The sequence below is a fragment of the Ceratina calcarata genome, unplaced genomic scaffold (assembly GCF_001652005.2).
Source record: "Ceratina calcarata isolate Rehan_Ccalc_2016 unplaced genomic scaffold, ASM165200v1 scaffold27, whole genome shotgun sequence".
In the NCBI taxonomy this organism is placed as follows: Eukaryota; Metazoa; Arthropoda; class Insecta; order Hymenoptera; family Apidae; genus Ceratina; species Ceratina calcarata.
Window position 1 is genome coordinate 276,159 of NW_017149195.1, and position 19,088 is coordinate 295,246.

Genomic DNA, 19,088 nt, shown 5'->3' on the forward strand with positions numbered 1-19,088 from the left:
AGCGACGCATGAAAATATAGAAAATATAAAAAATGTATATTGGAACAAACAAAATATTTATGTGAAACATATTTTTTTAATCAACTAACGTGAACGTTTTATTTTGTTTAAACTGATCAAAAGCTCTGGGAAATATAAGACAGGCAGAGAGTGTAAAATTACTACATGGTTTACCGTTGCCATGGACAATGGCTGGTACGAGCGAGCCACTAAAGCAAATTTAACTAGTGAATAGCGGAGCAGGATGTCTTCCCCGTGGCTGATATCTTTCATCGATAAAACGAGCCGGTTTCAACCGGGTAGAACTACGTTCATTATATTGCAAGCAGGATTAGCCTCGATAATGGAATTTCGAAATTAACGGTTCCTTCTTCCAAGATTCGAATCGAATTTCTAGCTTTCATCGATCGGAACCTTTTAAATAGCTTCCTCTATTTCTTCTTCCTACCTTTAGAATACGACCACATTACGTCCAACCGTTCTCTCGGATGAGAGACTGTCAAGGACCGTTCACTTGGAAAAACAAGCGATTACAGGGGAGACTCGCATTTTCCATCCAACATTTCTTTCGGGGAAGAAACCATTAAAACCGAATCGGTGCCAAGGAATTGTCGCGTTTCTTTCAGATTTCCGGATTCCATGAGAATTCTAGCAGTAATCTCACGACCCGAATATCGCGCAAATGTTTGTATTGAAAAACGATAAATTTCCTATATTAGTGAAATGAAATGACGCCACTTTTAGAAGAAGAAATACGCGTTAATCCATGCGGTACTGCACGGCCCGCGCGACTATTGTGCCAGTAGATCGTATCGCGAGTAAACTCGAAATCGAATCGGCTATTCATCTGCACTTGGCGCGTGTGCAAAGCATCCAAATGATGTATTTTATGGAATCTTTTATGCGGTAGAAATTCGTTCCGATTGCCTAGCGAGGAAGAACCTCGTGCGAAGGAAATTGTAGCAAGACTCTCACCGAGATTCGATTCAATTTCTAATGCGATTTCTAGAACTCATTCATGAACTCAACAGTGTAAATAATTTAACAAATAATTTTGCTTGATTCCATGCGTGTCGTTCGGCATACACTTTTACTTTAGCTTCTTTTTCCTCGTGCTTTCCTTTTCCTTGGTTAGATTACATAATCGAGTCCTGCATTTGTAATCGCTATCTTCCCCTTACTGTTTTAATTGTAGAGTTTAATTATACTCCGTTTCTTCCTGGAACGAAACGCAAACTAAATACACAGAAGCTACTGAATCAAAGTCGTTGAAAGAAGTCAATCCATAGTACAAGAAAGGGCAAGCTAAAATTCATTTGCTTGTTTTATTAACTCTAGCTTTTATTATTACATTATAATATTTCTATATAAGAAGTCTGATGGGAATCTTCTGTGAATATTCTTGCAAGATGTGAAGATCGGCGGCAATCGACCGAATAATCATCGAGTTGTTAACTGCAGCGCAGACAAGATGCTATTTTTGCTCATAAACACTTTCGCTGAGTAAAGTTACGTTGGGCAAGGTTACACAAGTAACAAGAAATTGCTCGCTTCGGTAATATTGATTATACATGTTGCGTAAGTTGGCTGTCAAGTTATCAAGAAGATTGCTGCTATCCAACAAGTGTTTCACATCGACCTGGCCCCTAGCCTTAGGAACGGCCCACGGGGAGCCAATCTATTAACCCGCCTATGGTAGCTATGCCCGAAACTATCAGATCGTCCGTGCATGAAACGTAATAATCGTAATTCGTATATCAAACTCGATACTAACATCTGCTCTGAGGAGTGACACAATGACTGTTGGTGCTGTCATTGCAACAGTGAGTATAATTTGGTGATGTCATAAGAACTATTTATTTTTCACATCATTTTTTATACACAAGCGCATGAAAAATGAAAATTGTAGAAAGGAAATGCGTGCACAAGTATTTACTCGGTAGGAACATTGTTCCATTCATCGATACCTTGTCAACTGTTGACTGTATCTGATTTCTATAAGTTATAAGTTCGGCAGGATTAAAAAATGTCTCGTTGATTATTTATCGAACGCAGCTTGCTCATATTTCATTATCCTAAAAGCTTACCGAAACCCCTGTTCGAACAATAAGATAAAATCAAGATATCCCCCGAGACACACTTTAATCTCCTACACGTTCTCCTAAAACTCATTTGCATTCGACCGTAAATATTTTTATATCGCGCCCTCCTACCCTATCATAATTCCACCGTACAAACTGCAGCTGTTTTCCAGTTTATTTTTCAAACAGAACAGCCGCGTTTAATCTAGCGAGTTTCTTCTAAATTCGTTTATCCAACCGAGTTTAAATACTTGGTCAGTATTTTAGATTCACCGTCACGAACGTTCCACAATAACGTTCACGGAACGGAACGGAACCTCGTTTCCGTGTAGGATAAACGGAATAATTATACTGTGTCGACGTGGGCGAAGAAGCGGGAAGAAGAATAGCGCGCGAGAACGAAAGACGGCGAAAGGAAAACTGTTCTCTATGCATTTAATATTCCATCGCGACGCATTAGAGCACACATGAGGTCGAGAACAAAGCTGGCCGCGGAACTGTGGTGTCCCGTTTCTACCCGGAGATCGACGATGATTACGCGACAAAACGCCACGTAAATTGCGCGATAACTCAGTTTTTAACCGAGTGCCACCTCTATAAAAGTTATCGAATACGGCGATCTCGTAGCGTTCCTTCGCCAGACCATTTTTATTAAACGTGGCCATTAATCATTGTATATTCGACGCGCAACTATTACACTCGATTGAAGGAATCTGTTGATCGGAGCGAGATACGCGACGTCCAATGCACGCGGTGAAAGACTTTTGGTCCATTTAGATAAGTCCGTTAGAGGGGCAGATTCGATCTGAACAGGGCAGGCTCGATTAAGCCAGGGAACGTTCGCTCGAACCAGACATAATTTGGTCGATCACCGAGCTTGCCTTCTTTCTCCCTCGAACGACACCGCTTATCGCCGGCCAGAGATGGTGTTCTCGCAGGAAATTATATCGCTGGAGACGTCAACAAGCCACGCGTTACCGTATTGTACTCGTAATACGCTATGGACGTGCCATTTCCTCCGGCTTATTGGCTTCTCCCGTTGCCGTTTTTACTATGGAGATCTCTGATCGGCTCGACCGCGATACCATCGTTTGCCAATTTGCCCCATAGTCGATTCGATTTCGTATATCCTTGTTACATATCGTCTTCCATTCGTTTCGAATGTTTCTGTTTACCAAGAAACTCGGTGGATATTGGAATAAAGCCATAACGCTTAACGAAATTGCCTAGTTCGCCTTTTTCATAATTTGTAGATTTTGGATTTTATTCATTTATAAATAGAAAGTAGAAATTTTATGCATAAAAATGTGAACATATAATACAGACTAAGTTAGGCTAATACATGTTGTAAGAAATGTTTCTGTGAAATACGCTTTTCCAGTGGAATAAATGTTTTATAAAAATTCAATCTAATAATTTCATCGTTAGACATCGTTACCTATCTTGCTAAGAGATATAGAAATTCCCTTTTCCCATTATTTTTTTTTACTTCCCTTGAGGCATTACTAACGTCTGATCATTAGGGATCGTTTCTCCTTTCCGCAGATCATCGTAATAATTCTTAAACGAAGGTGTAATAAAATTGCAGATAGAAACGATATTAGTGAACGACGAATACCTTGTTCAAGCGATTAGGTCGATTGCAAAGTTACGGGCGGACGTTAGCTGAATTAATAGGGGCGAGTGCCTTTGGGAGCGACGTAAATTTAACTGAGACCCTTCCGCGAGCAAGTCCGTGGAAAAACGAACGCGGAAAAGTAACGGTAGAAAGACTACCAATTCCTTTTCTCGTATCGCGGTAGAAAAGTTGTCGAACGATACTGTAGAATCAAGATTTGTTCTGCTCGATTTTTCTCTTTCGTCGTTCCACGTTCCTTTACCGTTAATAAATTTGTTGGTCGTTCCTCTTCACCCGCGTCGTTGTAAATACCTTTCAATGAGAGTTGTCTTCGGGGGAACTTTTTAATCCGACCGCGCTCATAAAGCTGAACGTCGAACGTTAAAGAACGATTTCTACAGAATGTACGCATGTATGTATCGGTTCGCAATCAACTCGCTGGCAAATCGTGCTCGACAACAGATAGTTTGTCATGATAAGTGTTTTCGTCTTTTTGCTTTTTCGATGCTTTGTTTTTCGTCATGCGACACTTTGGTCGGACAGATTGTTTCGCCGACAGGTATTTCCTATCGACATATGGCCCCATCGATGCGAGTTCCACCGTCATAGATCGTTTCGACAGGCTACATCAACCGATAGATCGCCACGGCAGCGACACATTTTCTTTCCAAACTGTTCCCGTCGAAACATACCCCGTTTCAGACTGATTGCTGATACTTTTGTTACTTTCACATTTTGTAGCTCTCGTATCTTCTAAATGTTTTCAATTGTATGAAAAGTTTGACATTATACAAATCATAAACAGTATATTATATATTGTATTAATGTAAATCTGTGCATGAATAAATATAATAGGAATGAAATCCAAATAGGAAATTGCATCTGAGTGGATTTCATTTTCGACGTAATGTGTTATTTAATTTTGCTTCCCACGAGTACACCAATTAATTAAAATATTTTTCAAATTAAAGTAAAATCCTTTTAACCTTTAGTAAAATAGAAAATGGTTTGATGCACTAAATATTGAAAACAAAGTATAAAGAATGACGGGAATAAAGCCACTTCCACTTTTTCTTTCTTTGTTTCTATCGATATGAGAATTAAATTATGAAGCGGATTACATTCGGCGATACAATTGCAAATGACTTTCTAGTTCGCGATATTTTTAGAGACTCTGTTTTCTTCTGGATCTAATCCCACGGCTTTGCCCAGTCGCATATTTTTCCCCGGTCTTATTCCTTTTGCCTTGTTGCCTCTGTATTTCCTAAGGTGCCAGGAAATTCCGGCAAATGGTATCCGGAATTGAGAAACCTCGAAACTACTTTCATTCAATTGAAGAAAGTTGACGCATTACTCGGAAATAACATTTTGTCTCCCATCAAATTCGCCGACTTTCAAATCGTATTCTAAATCAACATTTCAAAGTTGGGACTTTGTGTTTCGAAGCTATGATGAGAGAAATTGGAAAACTGAAATTATTGTCGTTGTTCGCAAAAGTATTGTCCCGTGAACGAGAAAGAGAACAACTCACGTCTATTCGAGGCGAGCAAATTCGATTGTTTCCTTTCACGATCAATAATTGCGTACGTGAAAATACAACTGGTATAAAGTTCGAGTATAGAATCAAGTTTGGGAATTAATATTTCTGATTAAAACGAAATATTTAATTTCATTATCGGAGATCTAAAAAGTCTGTTTAAAAATGTGCGTTGTCACGTACACAATTGCTACGAGTCGATCTTGGTTCTATCGAGACAGATATCGATGGAAATGATGAAATTTCGCAACGTGACATTAAGAACAAAAATACGTGGAGCAAGATTGCAATTTGTCACGATACAAAATGTAAAAGCTTGCCCGCGAGGCTTTTCCCGCTTTCGTAAGACAGAAGATTTCGCGCAAGCAGGCAGTCAGCATTTTGTACGTAAAGTATTGCGCTCCTATCGACATCCATGAATATTTCATCACTGTTGTGCCACCAGGTTCCTCTCGAGGAAGCGACAACTTAATTTCTTTTGCGTTCTTACCGCTGCATGTCCATAAAGAATGGAACCCTTGGGACGTGGGCAACGTGTTCGCAGTTCCAGTTACAAGCGACGAAAAGTAAACGTCGACGACCACGCGACAGTAAAAATATGACTGGATACTCTGTTCTGCTTAACAAAGCGTTTTTCCGTTTGTCCCCTTGCCGTCAGAAAATTCGCGTAATTCACATTTGTTATTCAAGACCAGCGCGTTGCTCCCGAGTGGTTACGTGGAAAATGTATAAAATTTCATTTTCGCAATCTTCTCTTCCGTGTCGCACTAATATTGCCCGTTTTTTCACGTCGCTGTTTATGAATTAAAGTCTCTCCGTTATTATGCCAAGTACAAAGTATTAACAGGACGACAAGAATTCAATCAAAAAAGAACAAGCTTACACGTAACCGTCGACCGTATTTATACTCCCAAAGTTTTTCGGAATCCACCTTCCCTTAGAACAAGGCTAGGAAAGGGAGAAAAACTTCGCGTTCCGATCAGTTAATAATTCGATCACGTACCAACCCTGCGTCGCGACGAGTCGAATACCAATTTCCCAAGGTTGATGGACCACTTTGGTCCTCAGTTGGAAAAAACGCTATGCCGACGAACATCTAAGGACGCCTTCACACGGAGACGCAGAAATCGCGATTCATAATTATTAATTACATATATTTACCCCCGTTCTTCCGTATCAAAACGACAGAAAAGAAGAAACGAATTACGGAATGATCGGCTTTGACCAAGCACTTCAATCATAATGCTCTTTCATGCATTCCGTTTTTTATTTTATTCATGTAATCAGGATTGAATTGATCCTATAATACTGTTCTTTGAATCTGTATTAACCGGTGTGAATCTCGATTTCTATATTTCCGTGTGAAAGCTCGCTAACACTTTTCTTTGGACGATAAATACTCGACCCGTATCAGCAGCTAATCTCGTAATTTCCTGAAGAACTCGCCGGAGCGGGAATGAGGCGGCGTAACAAAGCCGAAATTCCTAATCCGTTCTCAGTTCGAGGCTCAAACAATGAAACGGTCCTAGAATTAATCCATAACATCGCCTTGCAGTTACTATACAATGCGTGGAACTAGTTCCCTGTTGCCTCTCTGATCCCCGTTCGCCCCGTTGTGTTACAATTCCACGGCTCCGACGCCAGTTGAGTAAATTCACCTCAATTGTCGACGATTCCCTTTGATTAACATCCGTAACAAAGTCACTGCTTTTTCATCCCCGACTGTTGGCGGGGAGACGGCTCGATGCAAGTAATCGACGTTTACTCAGAGGCGAAAGCCTTTTCAAACCGTCCAACTTTTCGCCGTCCCCCATCATATTGCGTCGCGTTACGGCTTTAAACGCTCGTTATTTGCAGACGCACGAATCGTTTCGTTCGTGCACTACGATTTTTACGTGACTTGTGCAATAAGGGCGTACGTGTTCGCTTTTCGTAAATTCTTCTACGCAAGCCTACAAAAAGAGCCACGCGGTTGCCAAGTTACGATAGACGGTAGGAAAGCTACTGGCCAAATAGTTACGAACAAAGTTTCGAGAAATAATTAAAGATTTAAGTTAATACTCATAATGAAAAAAGTGTTCTTATTAATTTTTAAATACTTTTAGTTGTCTTTTGCACAAAAGTACATTGCGTCTGTTCTACTTGGATGCTTAGGTTTTCTTATATTCTTTTATTACTTGAGATTTTCTCAGAAGTAATCCCTGTTACGATGTCTAGTTACCGGGTTGTTTAGAAAAATATCAGGCAATTTTCTGTACTACTTTTCTGTCACCGGAGGACTAATTGACACTCGTTCAAGGGGCTGCTGGAACACGAGGAAACAACCATGTGCCTCATTTAGTGTTAGCACAATCGAAGCTTTTAAAGAATTTTCGCCTTAAAAGGATTATTAAATCTGACACACCGGAGGTCTTTTGATAACCACGAAAGTAGTTTTACTTTTAAATCACGATGGTTCAAAAATGAAAGATAGGAAATTCTGCTTTCTGTGTATAAAAAATATAGATGGAGTGCGAATGCTCGGCCATTCTTCTTTCAGGGATTTCAAGAAGCCCGGCCAAGTACAAAAGAAGGGTACGAATTACTTATGAAACAGGTAGCCCCCTGAAGACGCTCGCAACGTCAGCGTAGAAATAAAATATTCGTTTCGCCGTAGTTTATAATTCGGTCACGTAGCTGGGAAAAAACTCTATGGAAAGTACGTCTTTGCACTGTCACAGAATATTCGGGCCGAATCGCTAGGGGATAGTTGCTTTATGTGAGATGTTGGACCCGTAACAGGCGCGGAGATAAGAAATGGAATCCTTTATTACCAAGATGAACTCGATATTATGCGTTTACCATTGATACTCGTCTCATCGAATTATCCCAGCCGGACGTATTCTCGATTACGAATTCTGTGTAGCGAGGTAGATATTGCTAGACCCTGGATTTTATCCATTTATGAACAAACTGAATATGTCAAAAATATAAATTTGATATCAAAAGCAAGTACATATTGCAGTCAACGAATGATAAAAGGAATCTGTTATATTTCGGTTTCCAGTTCAGGAATTCCACCGAATAACGCAATATGTGATCGCTGCTTTGGATCATATTTGGTGAAAGATAATGAAATAAAAATTCTAAAATTCGTTTCTATTAATTTATTAATCAGAATTATTCATTTTTACAATAAATTAGATTCGAAATAGAGGAAATTTATTTCAATAGAAATCCGTTTAGACAATAGCTTTATCTGTAACTACATTTGTGCATAAAAATCCGCGATTTAGACATTGTTACAACCTCTATCAACCGATTAGAGGCTTTTCGTTGCAATCAGATGACATTTTGCTTCTTACCTACTTTCCTACTTGATCAAATTAGATCATCGAGGAGTTACCGGATGAAATTTCCCCGTGACGAAGGAAGAGAATTATTAAACGACCTATAATACAACGCAAAGACTTAGGAGAACAAAGTTTGTTTCGTCGAGCATCGACCGTTCCGACTTTTTAATTATATAATGTACCTAACAAGCGCCTCCTTTCGCTAAATACTGTTGCCTCTACGTGCCCGTGTCCGTGTGATTCATCGGTTAATGCAAAAAATCGTTTCTTTTTTTTTCAATAAGCCATGAACCCGCGCTGCAGTGGTACACAGAATAGAAATCCGTTTAGACAATAGCTTTATCTGTAACTACATTTGTGCATAAAAATCCGCGATTTAGACATTGTTACAACCTCTATCAACCGATTAGAGGCTTTTCGTTGCAATCAGATGACATTTTGCTTCTTACCTACTTTCCTACTTGATCAAATTAGATCATCGAGGAGTTACCGGATGAAATTTCCCCGTGACGAAGGAAGAGAATTATTAAACGACCTATAATACAACGCAAAGACTTAGGAGAACAAAGTTTGTTTCGTCGAGCATCGACCGTTCCGACTTTTTAATTATATAATGTACCTAACAAGCGCCTCCTTTCGCTAAATACTGTTGCCTCTACGTGCCCGTGTCCGTGTGATTCATCGGTTAATGCAAAAAATCGTTTCTTTTTTTTTCAATAAGCCATGAACCCGCGCTGCAGTGGTACACAGTGTATTTTAAAAAATTCGCCTGGTGCTAGTGGGTAGCGTTTACTTCAGCATTTTTGTATAAAATGTATGTATGTGTATATAACAATTTTAAATCAAATTCATGTACTGTTTAATTATCTATAATGCTAAATTATCTAATAATATCAATCACTATTGGGAAATATTAGTAACGCGTTCATATTGCAGAGACATGCAACTTGGTTCCTTAAAATTATTACAAAGATTAAGCAACTGAAAACTGTTGTTCTAATTACGAAACCGAAGAAGGTGTTCATTGACAAACTAGAAGCGAGGCGACGATGGTGGATCTAATGAAACGGTTGCATCAGTCTTGGGAGAAGGAATTTCAGTGTCGCTATATTTCATGGGGCAATATTGCAGGGTAACTATCTGGTGACCTAAGGGGTCCCTAAAACTTACGAAACTCGTTCCTGAAAGGAAGCCGAGAAGCGCTTATAAATCACGAGTCGCCTTAATTATTGCTACTGGGTTGAAAGTTGCTGAATCCGGCGTTTCTGCACGCGAAATTAGACTTTTTGATCGCGGCTGGATTGGAACCGGTACATTATCAGAGAGCGGGCGTTAGATAAATCACCCCGTAACCCAAGTTTCGGCGGTTTATGCAAAAACAAACGGGAACTCCGGCTAACTTTGAGAAAGAGAGTTCGACTCTTTCGTGAAAGTGACTGTCACCGGCGAAGGATCGATCGGTAGTTGGTGGAAAAGTAAGACGAATTCAACTTAAAGCATTCATTTCACATGATACGATCTGGGCCACTGATTTATTTGAAATCTGTGTTTCATGAATAAACTTCGGATTTTATAGAGAAGTTAAATCTTGAGAAAATGTAAGACGTGAGAAAACTAGCAAAACCTCAAAAGTACAATTGCAGATTCTTTTTGAAAAACAAATCTCAATCCAGATTTCATTTTTTAAATGTTTTATTTTACATGAAAATCTGCAGTTCATCCAATGGAATTACTGCTGCTTACAGTTTATAGGTTGTACCTTGTGCAAAAGAAATTAAAGTAGCATTGTTCCCCTTTATAGCCAGCCATTCAAGAAAGTTATCAGATCATTTAGATGTAGATTATCCCGTGGATTTTTCTATGTACAGTCGCAATCGCTATTCAAATGTCGCACAGAAATTACAAACATACACATGTACATATGTATATCTATTCGTTCACGCTTGTAGCAACGCTGTTGACTTTACAAAGTTGCCCGTTGCTGCTTCGAAAGTAAGAAGAGCTAATATCGTTCATTTGATAAAGAAAGAGATATCTGTCTAATCTTACATCATTTGATTATCTCTGATTATTCAGCTTCTCCCATTCTTCGTTTATAACGTCTCTTCATTGTCTTCCACGTTGAAATTAGAATTAAACTTAGATATAATACCAACGTCTAATTAGAGATTAGTTTCTATTCATGCCATAAACCCTAAGGCTTAATATAAAAATTGTTCAAACATTAATATCATTATTACCATGTGCAAAGTTACATTATTATTAAATCAAACAATTAATATTTGCTCGAGGAAATATGTACAATATTTAAAAATGCGTGACTGCTTAGGAACGCGATGCATGATTTAGTACGATTTAATTGTATCCCATCCTGAACGTACATTTTTAGGTACGTCAGCTTGATTATACTTAAACCTTGCTACTTTCTGAAAGCTCAGCAAACTTTGCCTCAAGCGAACAATTTTAAAATACACGTAACTAAAATAACGTTCGCGATTCATCACTTGTTGCTGAAGAACCATCGAAAGTGAGAACTGTGTCAGGCCTCTAAATTATTTCCGAGTCAGATTACGTATGCACGTATCATTACACGCGACTGCAACGAAAATTTAGCCGCCAACTCATCAACCGACTTTTATGCAAAATGAAATATTTGTGATTGTCAATCTAAAAAATGCATTTCAGATAGACAGTTGTTTTATCATATGAATATTGCATTATCCATTCACTTTTGCTGTATCACGTGCAGTCTTTTCATTTTGTGCATAATTGTGCTATAAATGCACAAAAACTACTCGCCGAATTAAAAGCATTGTTGAAAGCGAGTAAATCACTTTAGATGTTTGCTTCTTAGAAACTCCGGAGACTGTATTATACTTTTCTGCTGAGATGTATGAAGGTAATTTTCGTAACGCTTGCTAGGTTGCAATCATGGTATACTTAGGCTGCTCTATTAGCAGCGTTAACGCCTTTATTGGATGGACGTGATACAAGCAGGCAATGGTAACACGTGTCGTTTAATTTATGCGTGTAGTCTTGATCATTAAGTAAACACATCCTCGTATATAGTAACACTCAGCCACTTTTCATATCGTAGATATCTAATTTGAGCAAGGAAAGAGTAGTATCAAAAGCTTATCATAACTGAACATAAATTTGAATCGACATTTTCAAGATTATTGTGACCTAGCAATAAAGAGAGATAAAACTGTTGGAAGAAAACGTAATTCTGAAAGTACTCTCATTGCAGTATCAATTAATTAAAAAAGCGCAGTTGTTTCTTTATTTTTACAGACAATCAAGCGTTATTTGATTTAGAACTATTTCTCATTAGACCGTCCTGCTGGCGTGTATTCAAAGTATCTCCTAACAGAGTTTCCCTTTGTACGTAATGTGGTTCCAATTAATCGCATTGCTCAAAGGTTACTGCTATTTGCCACTTTAGACGATTAAACGAAGTTCACAGAATGACACACTCTACGTATCCCTACCGTTGTCAACGATCACCAGTAGTTTAATCCAACTCCTGTGTTACTAGTTTGGTACTTGTGAAACGCCATTTTCTTCAAAGCAGACGTAGTTTGTGTATAACATATATTTGATTCTATACCTTGCATTAATTTTAACTTATATTTCAATATCTTTTGATAAAATTACGTTTTTATTACAAGTTCTGTTAAAATATAAATTATTTTCATTGAAGTTATTCTATTGTATTTGATTCATGATATGAGACATGATTCACGATTTTTGTTCGAAAAATTAAAAGGAAATAGAACGATGTTTGATATCCACTAATCTAATGCATTTAGTTGCCATGAAATGAGGGAAGTAGGCAAGTCTGATAGTCGAGCATGGCGAAAAAGAATTTATGGTAAGAATATTCCACGATAATGGTGATGTCCTCGGATGTAATTTCCCCGGTGCGTCGGCCGTATCTCGCCCTTACCCGTATCTCCTTCTCTTCTTTCTTATCTCCGGCAAAGTCGCTTCCGACCCCTAGACGGATTTTCACGTATGGGAGTATGCTATTTACGAATGACTGTTTTATTTCGGGATACATTTTCTAACCGACGAGTTTCATTATTTCAATCGTACTTACACGATTTTACGAGAATGTTGGAAGTAAATCGAATCCACGAAATTGTATCCCCGTGGGTGTATCGCAAAAGGACTTGAAGTGCATCCGGCAAGTAAAGATGCGAATTGTTATTCAAAATAAAGCATTTCCATTCGAACTTCGTTCAGTACGAATGTTCGTTAAAATGTAACAAATTCCAGGGTACGAATAATGAATAATCGACAACGATTTACTCGAGATGGTAACTTGGAAAAATTGCAACGAGTACATAAATCGAGCAACTAACTCCGACGGTAACTAATTCTTTTATCCGTCCACACTTCACGTTTGTTTGCATTCGATTGAAGAGTAACAGGGATACTACTCTGAACATTCGGAAGAGGAAGTGCAACCCCGGGCACCGGATACAGTAAAATCGCGGCGCCCGTGAACACGATAAATCTCTCTACGCGTTTGGAATTCATCCAAACGTGGAAGGATCCCTAAAAATTTTCTCGTAATCGTTTCCTTTGTGCAAACTCTGCTTTTACGTTCGCTTTCTGCGCGCCGAGAATGATTTATCTGCAACCAAGTTTTAGCTGCGCTTCCTTGATCGTCTTGAAAAAAACAGTTCGCACCGTATAACGAAATAAATCGAGCGATCGTGATTTATCGGGCCTCAATCCGCCGATACCTGGCACGTTTTTCACGTACTAACTACAGATCGATAGCGAGAATTCGTGTAACGTTCTGTATCCGTTCGTAACGCGAATCTTTCCGCTCAAAAAATACAGAAAATAGTGTCCGATCATGAGGAAAAAAGCGATAGATTTGATACAATGCTGTAACGCGTTCTAATTTCGAAAAAAAGGAAAAAGAAAAATCGACCCTCATGTTCACCTCCCTAAGTTAAACGTGAGAGAAAACACGAAACGCTCTTGACACCGAACCTAAAAGATTACCTCCGGATCGACTGGCTTCTTTTATCAAAGGTTAATCGTGTCGATCCTTCCTAAAGACGTATACCCACTTGTATCGTGTCACTGTTGCGTATCATTTCGAATGGGTAAACGTTGCATCATTCATATGAATTAAATGAATACGTAATAATGTTGAACCAATTAAATACACACATCCGTTCGATGTTCAGAAATCGAATAAAATGAGATACAAGGAAGGATAATCACGGAACGACGTTCTAAAATCTAATAGGGATCAAATAAGAAAATGAACCATATTTAATTAGACTTCTATACATAGTAAAGACGATCGCAAGAGATCAAATGCGAACCGAACTAGTTGCTCGTCTCATGAATAAAATATCAATCGACTGACTCCGGTGTTTTCAATGAATGAAATGTACATTCGTGAGGCGGCTAGATTTTATTTCGCGTAAAACTGGGCGGTACGCGTAATTTTTCATTCGTCGTAGCTCGAGCGCAATGAAGGCTTATGCACGCGCCACTCGATCCCTTAAATTGAATAATAATTTTCATCAAAGAAAAGTGGGTCGAGCGAACAGAGGAAATCTCGCCGTTCCATTACCAGTTTCGCGATCGTGGATTTCGCCAGCCGTTTGAATATTCATGATTAATATGTAAAAGACGGCAATTAGAGGATGAGAGAGAGAGGGAAGATAGAAAAATTGATCCGTGACCGGCACGTTTCGACGTTAGAAGGAATTTGGCAACACCTACAAACTCTGTTATTGTGTGCACCGACAGAGCTTTTTCTTGAAATGAGAAGCCACCGCGTCATCTCGGAAATGGATTTGCGACATTCCGTCCTTGTATCTCTGTGTATTTCCGAACAGATTCTAGGTTCTCACTTGCACTAAATTTTAGAAAGCAATCTTTGTATTTGCACATCTTGCGTGTCTTAATCATTCTGACATTTAAAACGTTTCGTGCGACGAGTTTTTAGAACCTTTCATCAATCTCGATGTATTTATTATAATTGAAGACGATTTGAAAATTTACTTCTTGGTTGTTATCTCTCCATTGTGTATCTATGTATGAGCAAGTTGGAAATTGTCGGGATAAGTCGAAATAATTGGCTGTAATACATATCCAACTAATTTGACCACGTTTACACGTAAGGCTGGAAAGTTCGCAATTAAATCATGCGGCAGTAGACGGTCGGCGTGGCACGGCACTGCGAGACAAGGCTCGTGGTTGTTGAGCGCATTCACCAAGAACTTGGTTAGCCAAGCACAAGTTCGGTATCAGGAGAATCAGAGAGACGAATACATAGAGATGTACATGTGCGTACAGACGCGAGTCGACTGGCGAGAGAATCAGAGAAAGAGAGAAACGGGAGACGGAAGGTTTACTTCCCACGAGGTCTAATCTTTGCAAGCTGGTTAGATATTTTATTAGGCTATTAGCGTAGTTTGGTTAATCCATCTCTAATACGTGTATATCAGTATCTTGTCAGAAATCTATCACCTCGTCGGATATTAATATACGTTTTGGGCAGGTCTCGTAGCTCAAAGTTTCTATGCTACACGTCAACCATTCTTCGTTTCGAAGGTACTTTTTTCAAAGTCCTGTTTTGTCCGTCTTTTCGTTAATAAATCAAAGTCGAGCGAGCATCGTTCCTCCCTGTGTCTTAACAATGAGTTTCTTTTCCCTCACAAGTTTTGAAGGTTTCATCATACGAGACGCTTATGAGAAGAATTTTTATATGAGGATATGATTAGACCGCGGATTTTTTTGCAGTTTCATATTTTGGAAAATATAAATTAAAAGAAACCTTGAGGAAAATCATTCTTCTATGAAATATTAGAAAAGTCGTCATACACTGGATATTTTATATACATTTTGTATAAAAGTATTTAATTCATAAAAAAAAGCTCAGTATATTATATGAAGGAAGAGAATAACGCCTTTTGAGAAGCTGTGGTCAACTTGAAAATTATATTCACGAATTACATAAAACAGAATTGTTTTCTTTTTACACAACATAAAACCAACTATGGATTTACAATTCCATTTTCTCCCATAGCGTACGCGACCACTGTTCCCGTGGGAAAAAACAAGTGGGTAACATTGCAGCCAGCTGTATAGCTTGGTAACAATATCGTCGGTTTGATACTTCATTGGTTTCTGTAGTTCGGAATTCAGCGACGTTTCATAAATCAAAGTGGATATCGCGTACAATAATGGATTTGGAGGAACAAAATTATTTCTGGGCTACGTTCTGAGATCGACATTTTTATGATGAATTACAGGACCAAACAGTTTAGCGAATCGGTCTTGTCAGAGGAATCAGATTAATGTAATAAATAGCCAACGATTTTATGAGTGGAAGGAAAGAGATAGATGAAAATTTGAAAAAGAGAAAAAGATTTTTAAAATATACATCGTAGAATACATGTGTACAATGCCATAAATTGATCCTGTTGTTTTTTTCCCTTTTCGATATCCGTCCTCTAGCATTGTTGAAACAGTTCTAACGGAGCGAAAGCTCCGATAGGTGCCAGAGCGTCGGCCGTCCGCTCGTCCGTATTCGTTCCGATTCAAGCAGCTCGTCTTAAGTCTAACAAGGAAGTATTGATAAATAAAACGCGGGCTGTCACACTACTTTTTATTTTAAAAAAACTGCTGCATCTGAACCCAATTTTGCTAATTGTGTTTGTCAATTTGTTAACTAACGGCAACCAGCATTCGATTCGCTTAGCACCTGAAGCATACTAAACACTTGTCTGGCACCCAACAGGCGCGCAGTGCTGTCGTGACATCGAATTGATTTTCAGACAACCCGGTTGGTTTGAGCCACGGCTTTCTCCCCGGTCGAAGCCGACACGGTTAGAGTAACTCGGTATTTCCAAATCAACTTGTCTTCTGTATCCTTAATTACGTTTCTTGGCCTAACCAACTTTGTTGGCGTGTCGTTGCCCATATTGTTTAGCTACACCGCCGCTGCTGTCTATTAACCCTGCCTAACTAACTTGCCTCTTCCTCGATGGACTCCTCGCCTGCGGAAACTTACAAGAGTCGAAGACACGGATTACCGGTTAGCCGAACATTCGCAAGGAACACTATTTAACTGATAACAAAATCGCACGGAATTTTTTTAGCAAACGTATACGTCCGCAAAAATCCGCAATCTAATCGTTGGACGTACTGACCGGCGCATTTCAATAGCTGCAGATTAAACATGTTGCACGGTTATCGGATGGAAGAACGCTTTAAACCTAAACGGTTCATCTCGCCACCTCAAAGCAAAATGAAAATAAAGAAAGGGCTCTGACGTAGCGCGGCGCAGACCGTCGTAAAATTTATTTAATAACCCGCGAAAGTGGCTGTTCTATCTCGCGCATCTTTTACGAGTCTATCTCTATTTCTCGTCCTATCTCTGCTCCCCCCAACTTTTTTAATGCCTTCAAAAGAGTACAAGTTCCTGAACTCGTCGCCGGTGTATAACACCATCAACGTCATTTCGGGCTGCGCGTTCGTATTTTTCCGCGCACGGGAAATTATAAAATGAACAATGAATGTTTGAACAAATATTTAAAAGTGTGACCGCGTGGACGGGAATCCGTGAAACGGTAATTCACGGCATGTCGATTCGATTCCGCGCGACAATCGAATCTAAACAGCGCGTTAGGTCATCCGCGAGCACAAGTTAATGAAACGTGTCTATCGAAGAATTAAAGCGCATGTGACCCCAGCAAGCAATTTTATGATACTCGTTCATCGCAGCCGCACGACTCTGTCTCTTGGTTTTTCTCCCTACCGTTTCCCACGTTTCATTCCGTTTTGCTCGTATTTATAACCGAACCACCGGCAGTTTCAATTCCAGAAATTACCGATCGATTACTCCAATTTGGTTTAGCATACCATCGTAAAGGTGATACCTCTCAGTTCTTTTCCTATAGCACTTCCGCGAGAATCAAGCAATAAAGTTTCTCAATCAATTCTCGAACAATATTATACTACGAATAAATTTTGCTATTGGACTCGTTTGATGTAATTTCTCTTGCTTCATTACTTTTATTTTATTACTTAATTCGTAAAAAGTACAAACACGATCCCAAGCGAATGTAAGTACTTTTTTCTGTTACAGACCTGAGCTCTAACATACGAGAAAGTTAATGTTTGAAGAGAAGCTCCTTCGCGAAATGGAAAGTGGGCAAGGTTGCGGAAGACGAGCGAGCACGTCAACCGAGGACACCTGTGTTCGAAATTTAATAAACAGGCATTAACTGACGTCGTCTCGGGGAGTCGTAACCACGTTCGCCGCGAATACAAGATTCATATCTGTGCATCTGCTCGTAGCGGTGGACCATGGTACATTATTTAAGAAGATGATGACCGACGGATATTAAAGAGCCTATCAGGACAGAGAATATATCTCCTGCGTCATGGAGAAACACGTAAACCAAGCTGGGAACTCGTCCACGGATGGGCTTGCGTTCACAGATGCCTCGATCATCCTCAGGGCTCTGGTCCTCGGTCTCTTAATACTCATCACCGTTGTGGGTAAGTTCTCATTTACCACCTTAGCTCTGATTCAACGATCTGCCCAAGGGATTCGATAAATTGTGCAAGTGGTTCGAAAGAATTTCATTTGCAACGAACTTTTCTTGGCAAATCCAGGAGGATATATGAAGAGCGTCGAGAAGATCATATGTACTAGGAGACATTAGAAAAGTCATATCATATATACAATCGGTCATCTTTTTTAATACTGGACCAAACATTTTAATTTTGTTTAAGATGTAGAAATATTTTTAAAAATTACTATTAAAAAATAGTAAAGTTCAGTACTTTTACTTTTTTACTCGGGTCTTTAATAAACATTGCAAATATACTTCTTGTAGATCTAACTAAATTATATGTATAATATCGAAACCGGGACAATTGAATTCTCTGAATGTTGGGCCAAAGCATACGTCAATAGAGTTGAGCGATGTTTCGTCTAGGGAGAGCCTGGTGCTTACATACTATTGTACATTGAATTCAGTGGCGTTTCAATGATGACACAAGATTGTTCGAAATCTGTGTTTGTTTGTCTGTCGCAGCATCTAATCCATTAATCGCTCTCCTTCCGGTTATTATATCAGAAGGCTGCACGCACAGTATCTGTCTCACTGTTGGTTGATGTAATGGCGCCGTTGTCATCGTATAGCTTCGGAACGGTTGCGAACGTACACGCCACTACACCGCACGTAGGTTACAATGGGAGATTAATTTAAAGCTGACACGGTTCCGTGGCGTGGGCGCATAATATATTATCAGGAATGACGAGGGTAACCACGTGACGTCTCGGCGCGTACGTGGACAGGATCGAGAGGAGGATCTGCGAAAGTTGCACCCGAAGGAATATCGGATTCGACGCTGGGGTAAAATACGGGAGTTATCAGACGTACCGGGTTAATGGCGCGATTAGAATTTCATGAGGCCAGAATGTGTACTTAACGCTCCCAAAAAAATGCGTCAGCGATCGAGCTTTT

The 19,088-nt window shown here is 39.4% G+C and overlaps 1 protein-coding gene across 2 annotated transcripts in view; it reads left to right on the plus strand.

Annotated features, from left to right (window-relative positions):
* The window catches only part of 5-HT1 (serotonin receptor), a 98,581-nt gene that overhangs the window by 51,847 nt on the left and 27,646 nt on the right, over positions 1-19,088 (plus strand). For both annotated transcript variants that reach the window (XM_018022045.2, XM_026812345.1), the window contains one exon: positions 17,699-18,114. In XM_018022045.2, the coding sequence (XP_017877534.1) occupies positions 17,997-18,114 (118 nt within the window). In that variant the 5' untranslated portion in view covers positions 17,699-17,996. The remainder of the gene's footprint in view (positions 1-17,698; positions 18,115-19,088) is intronic.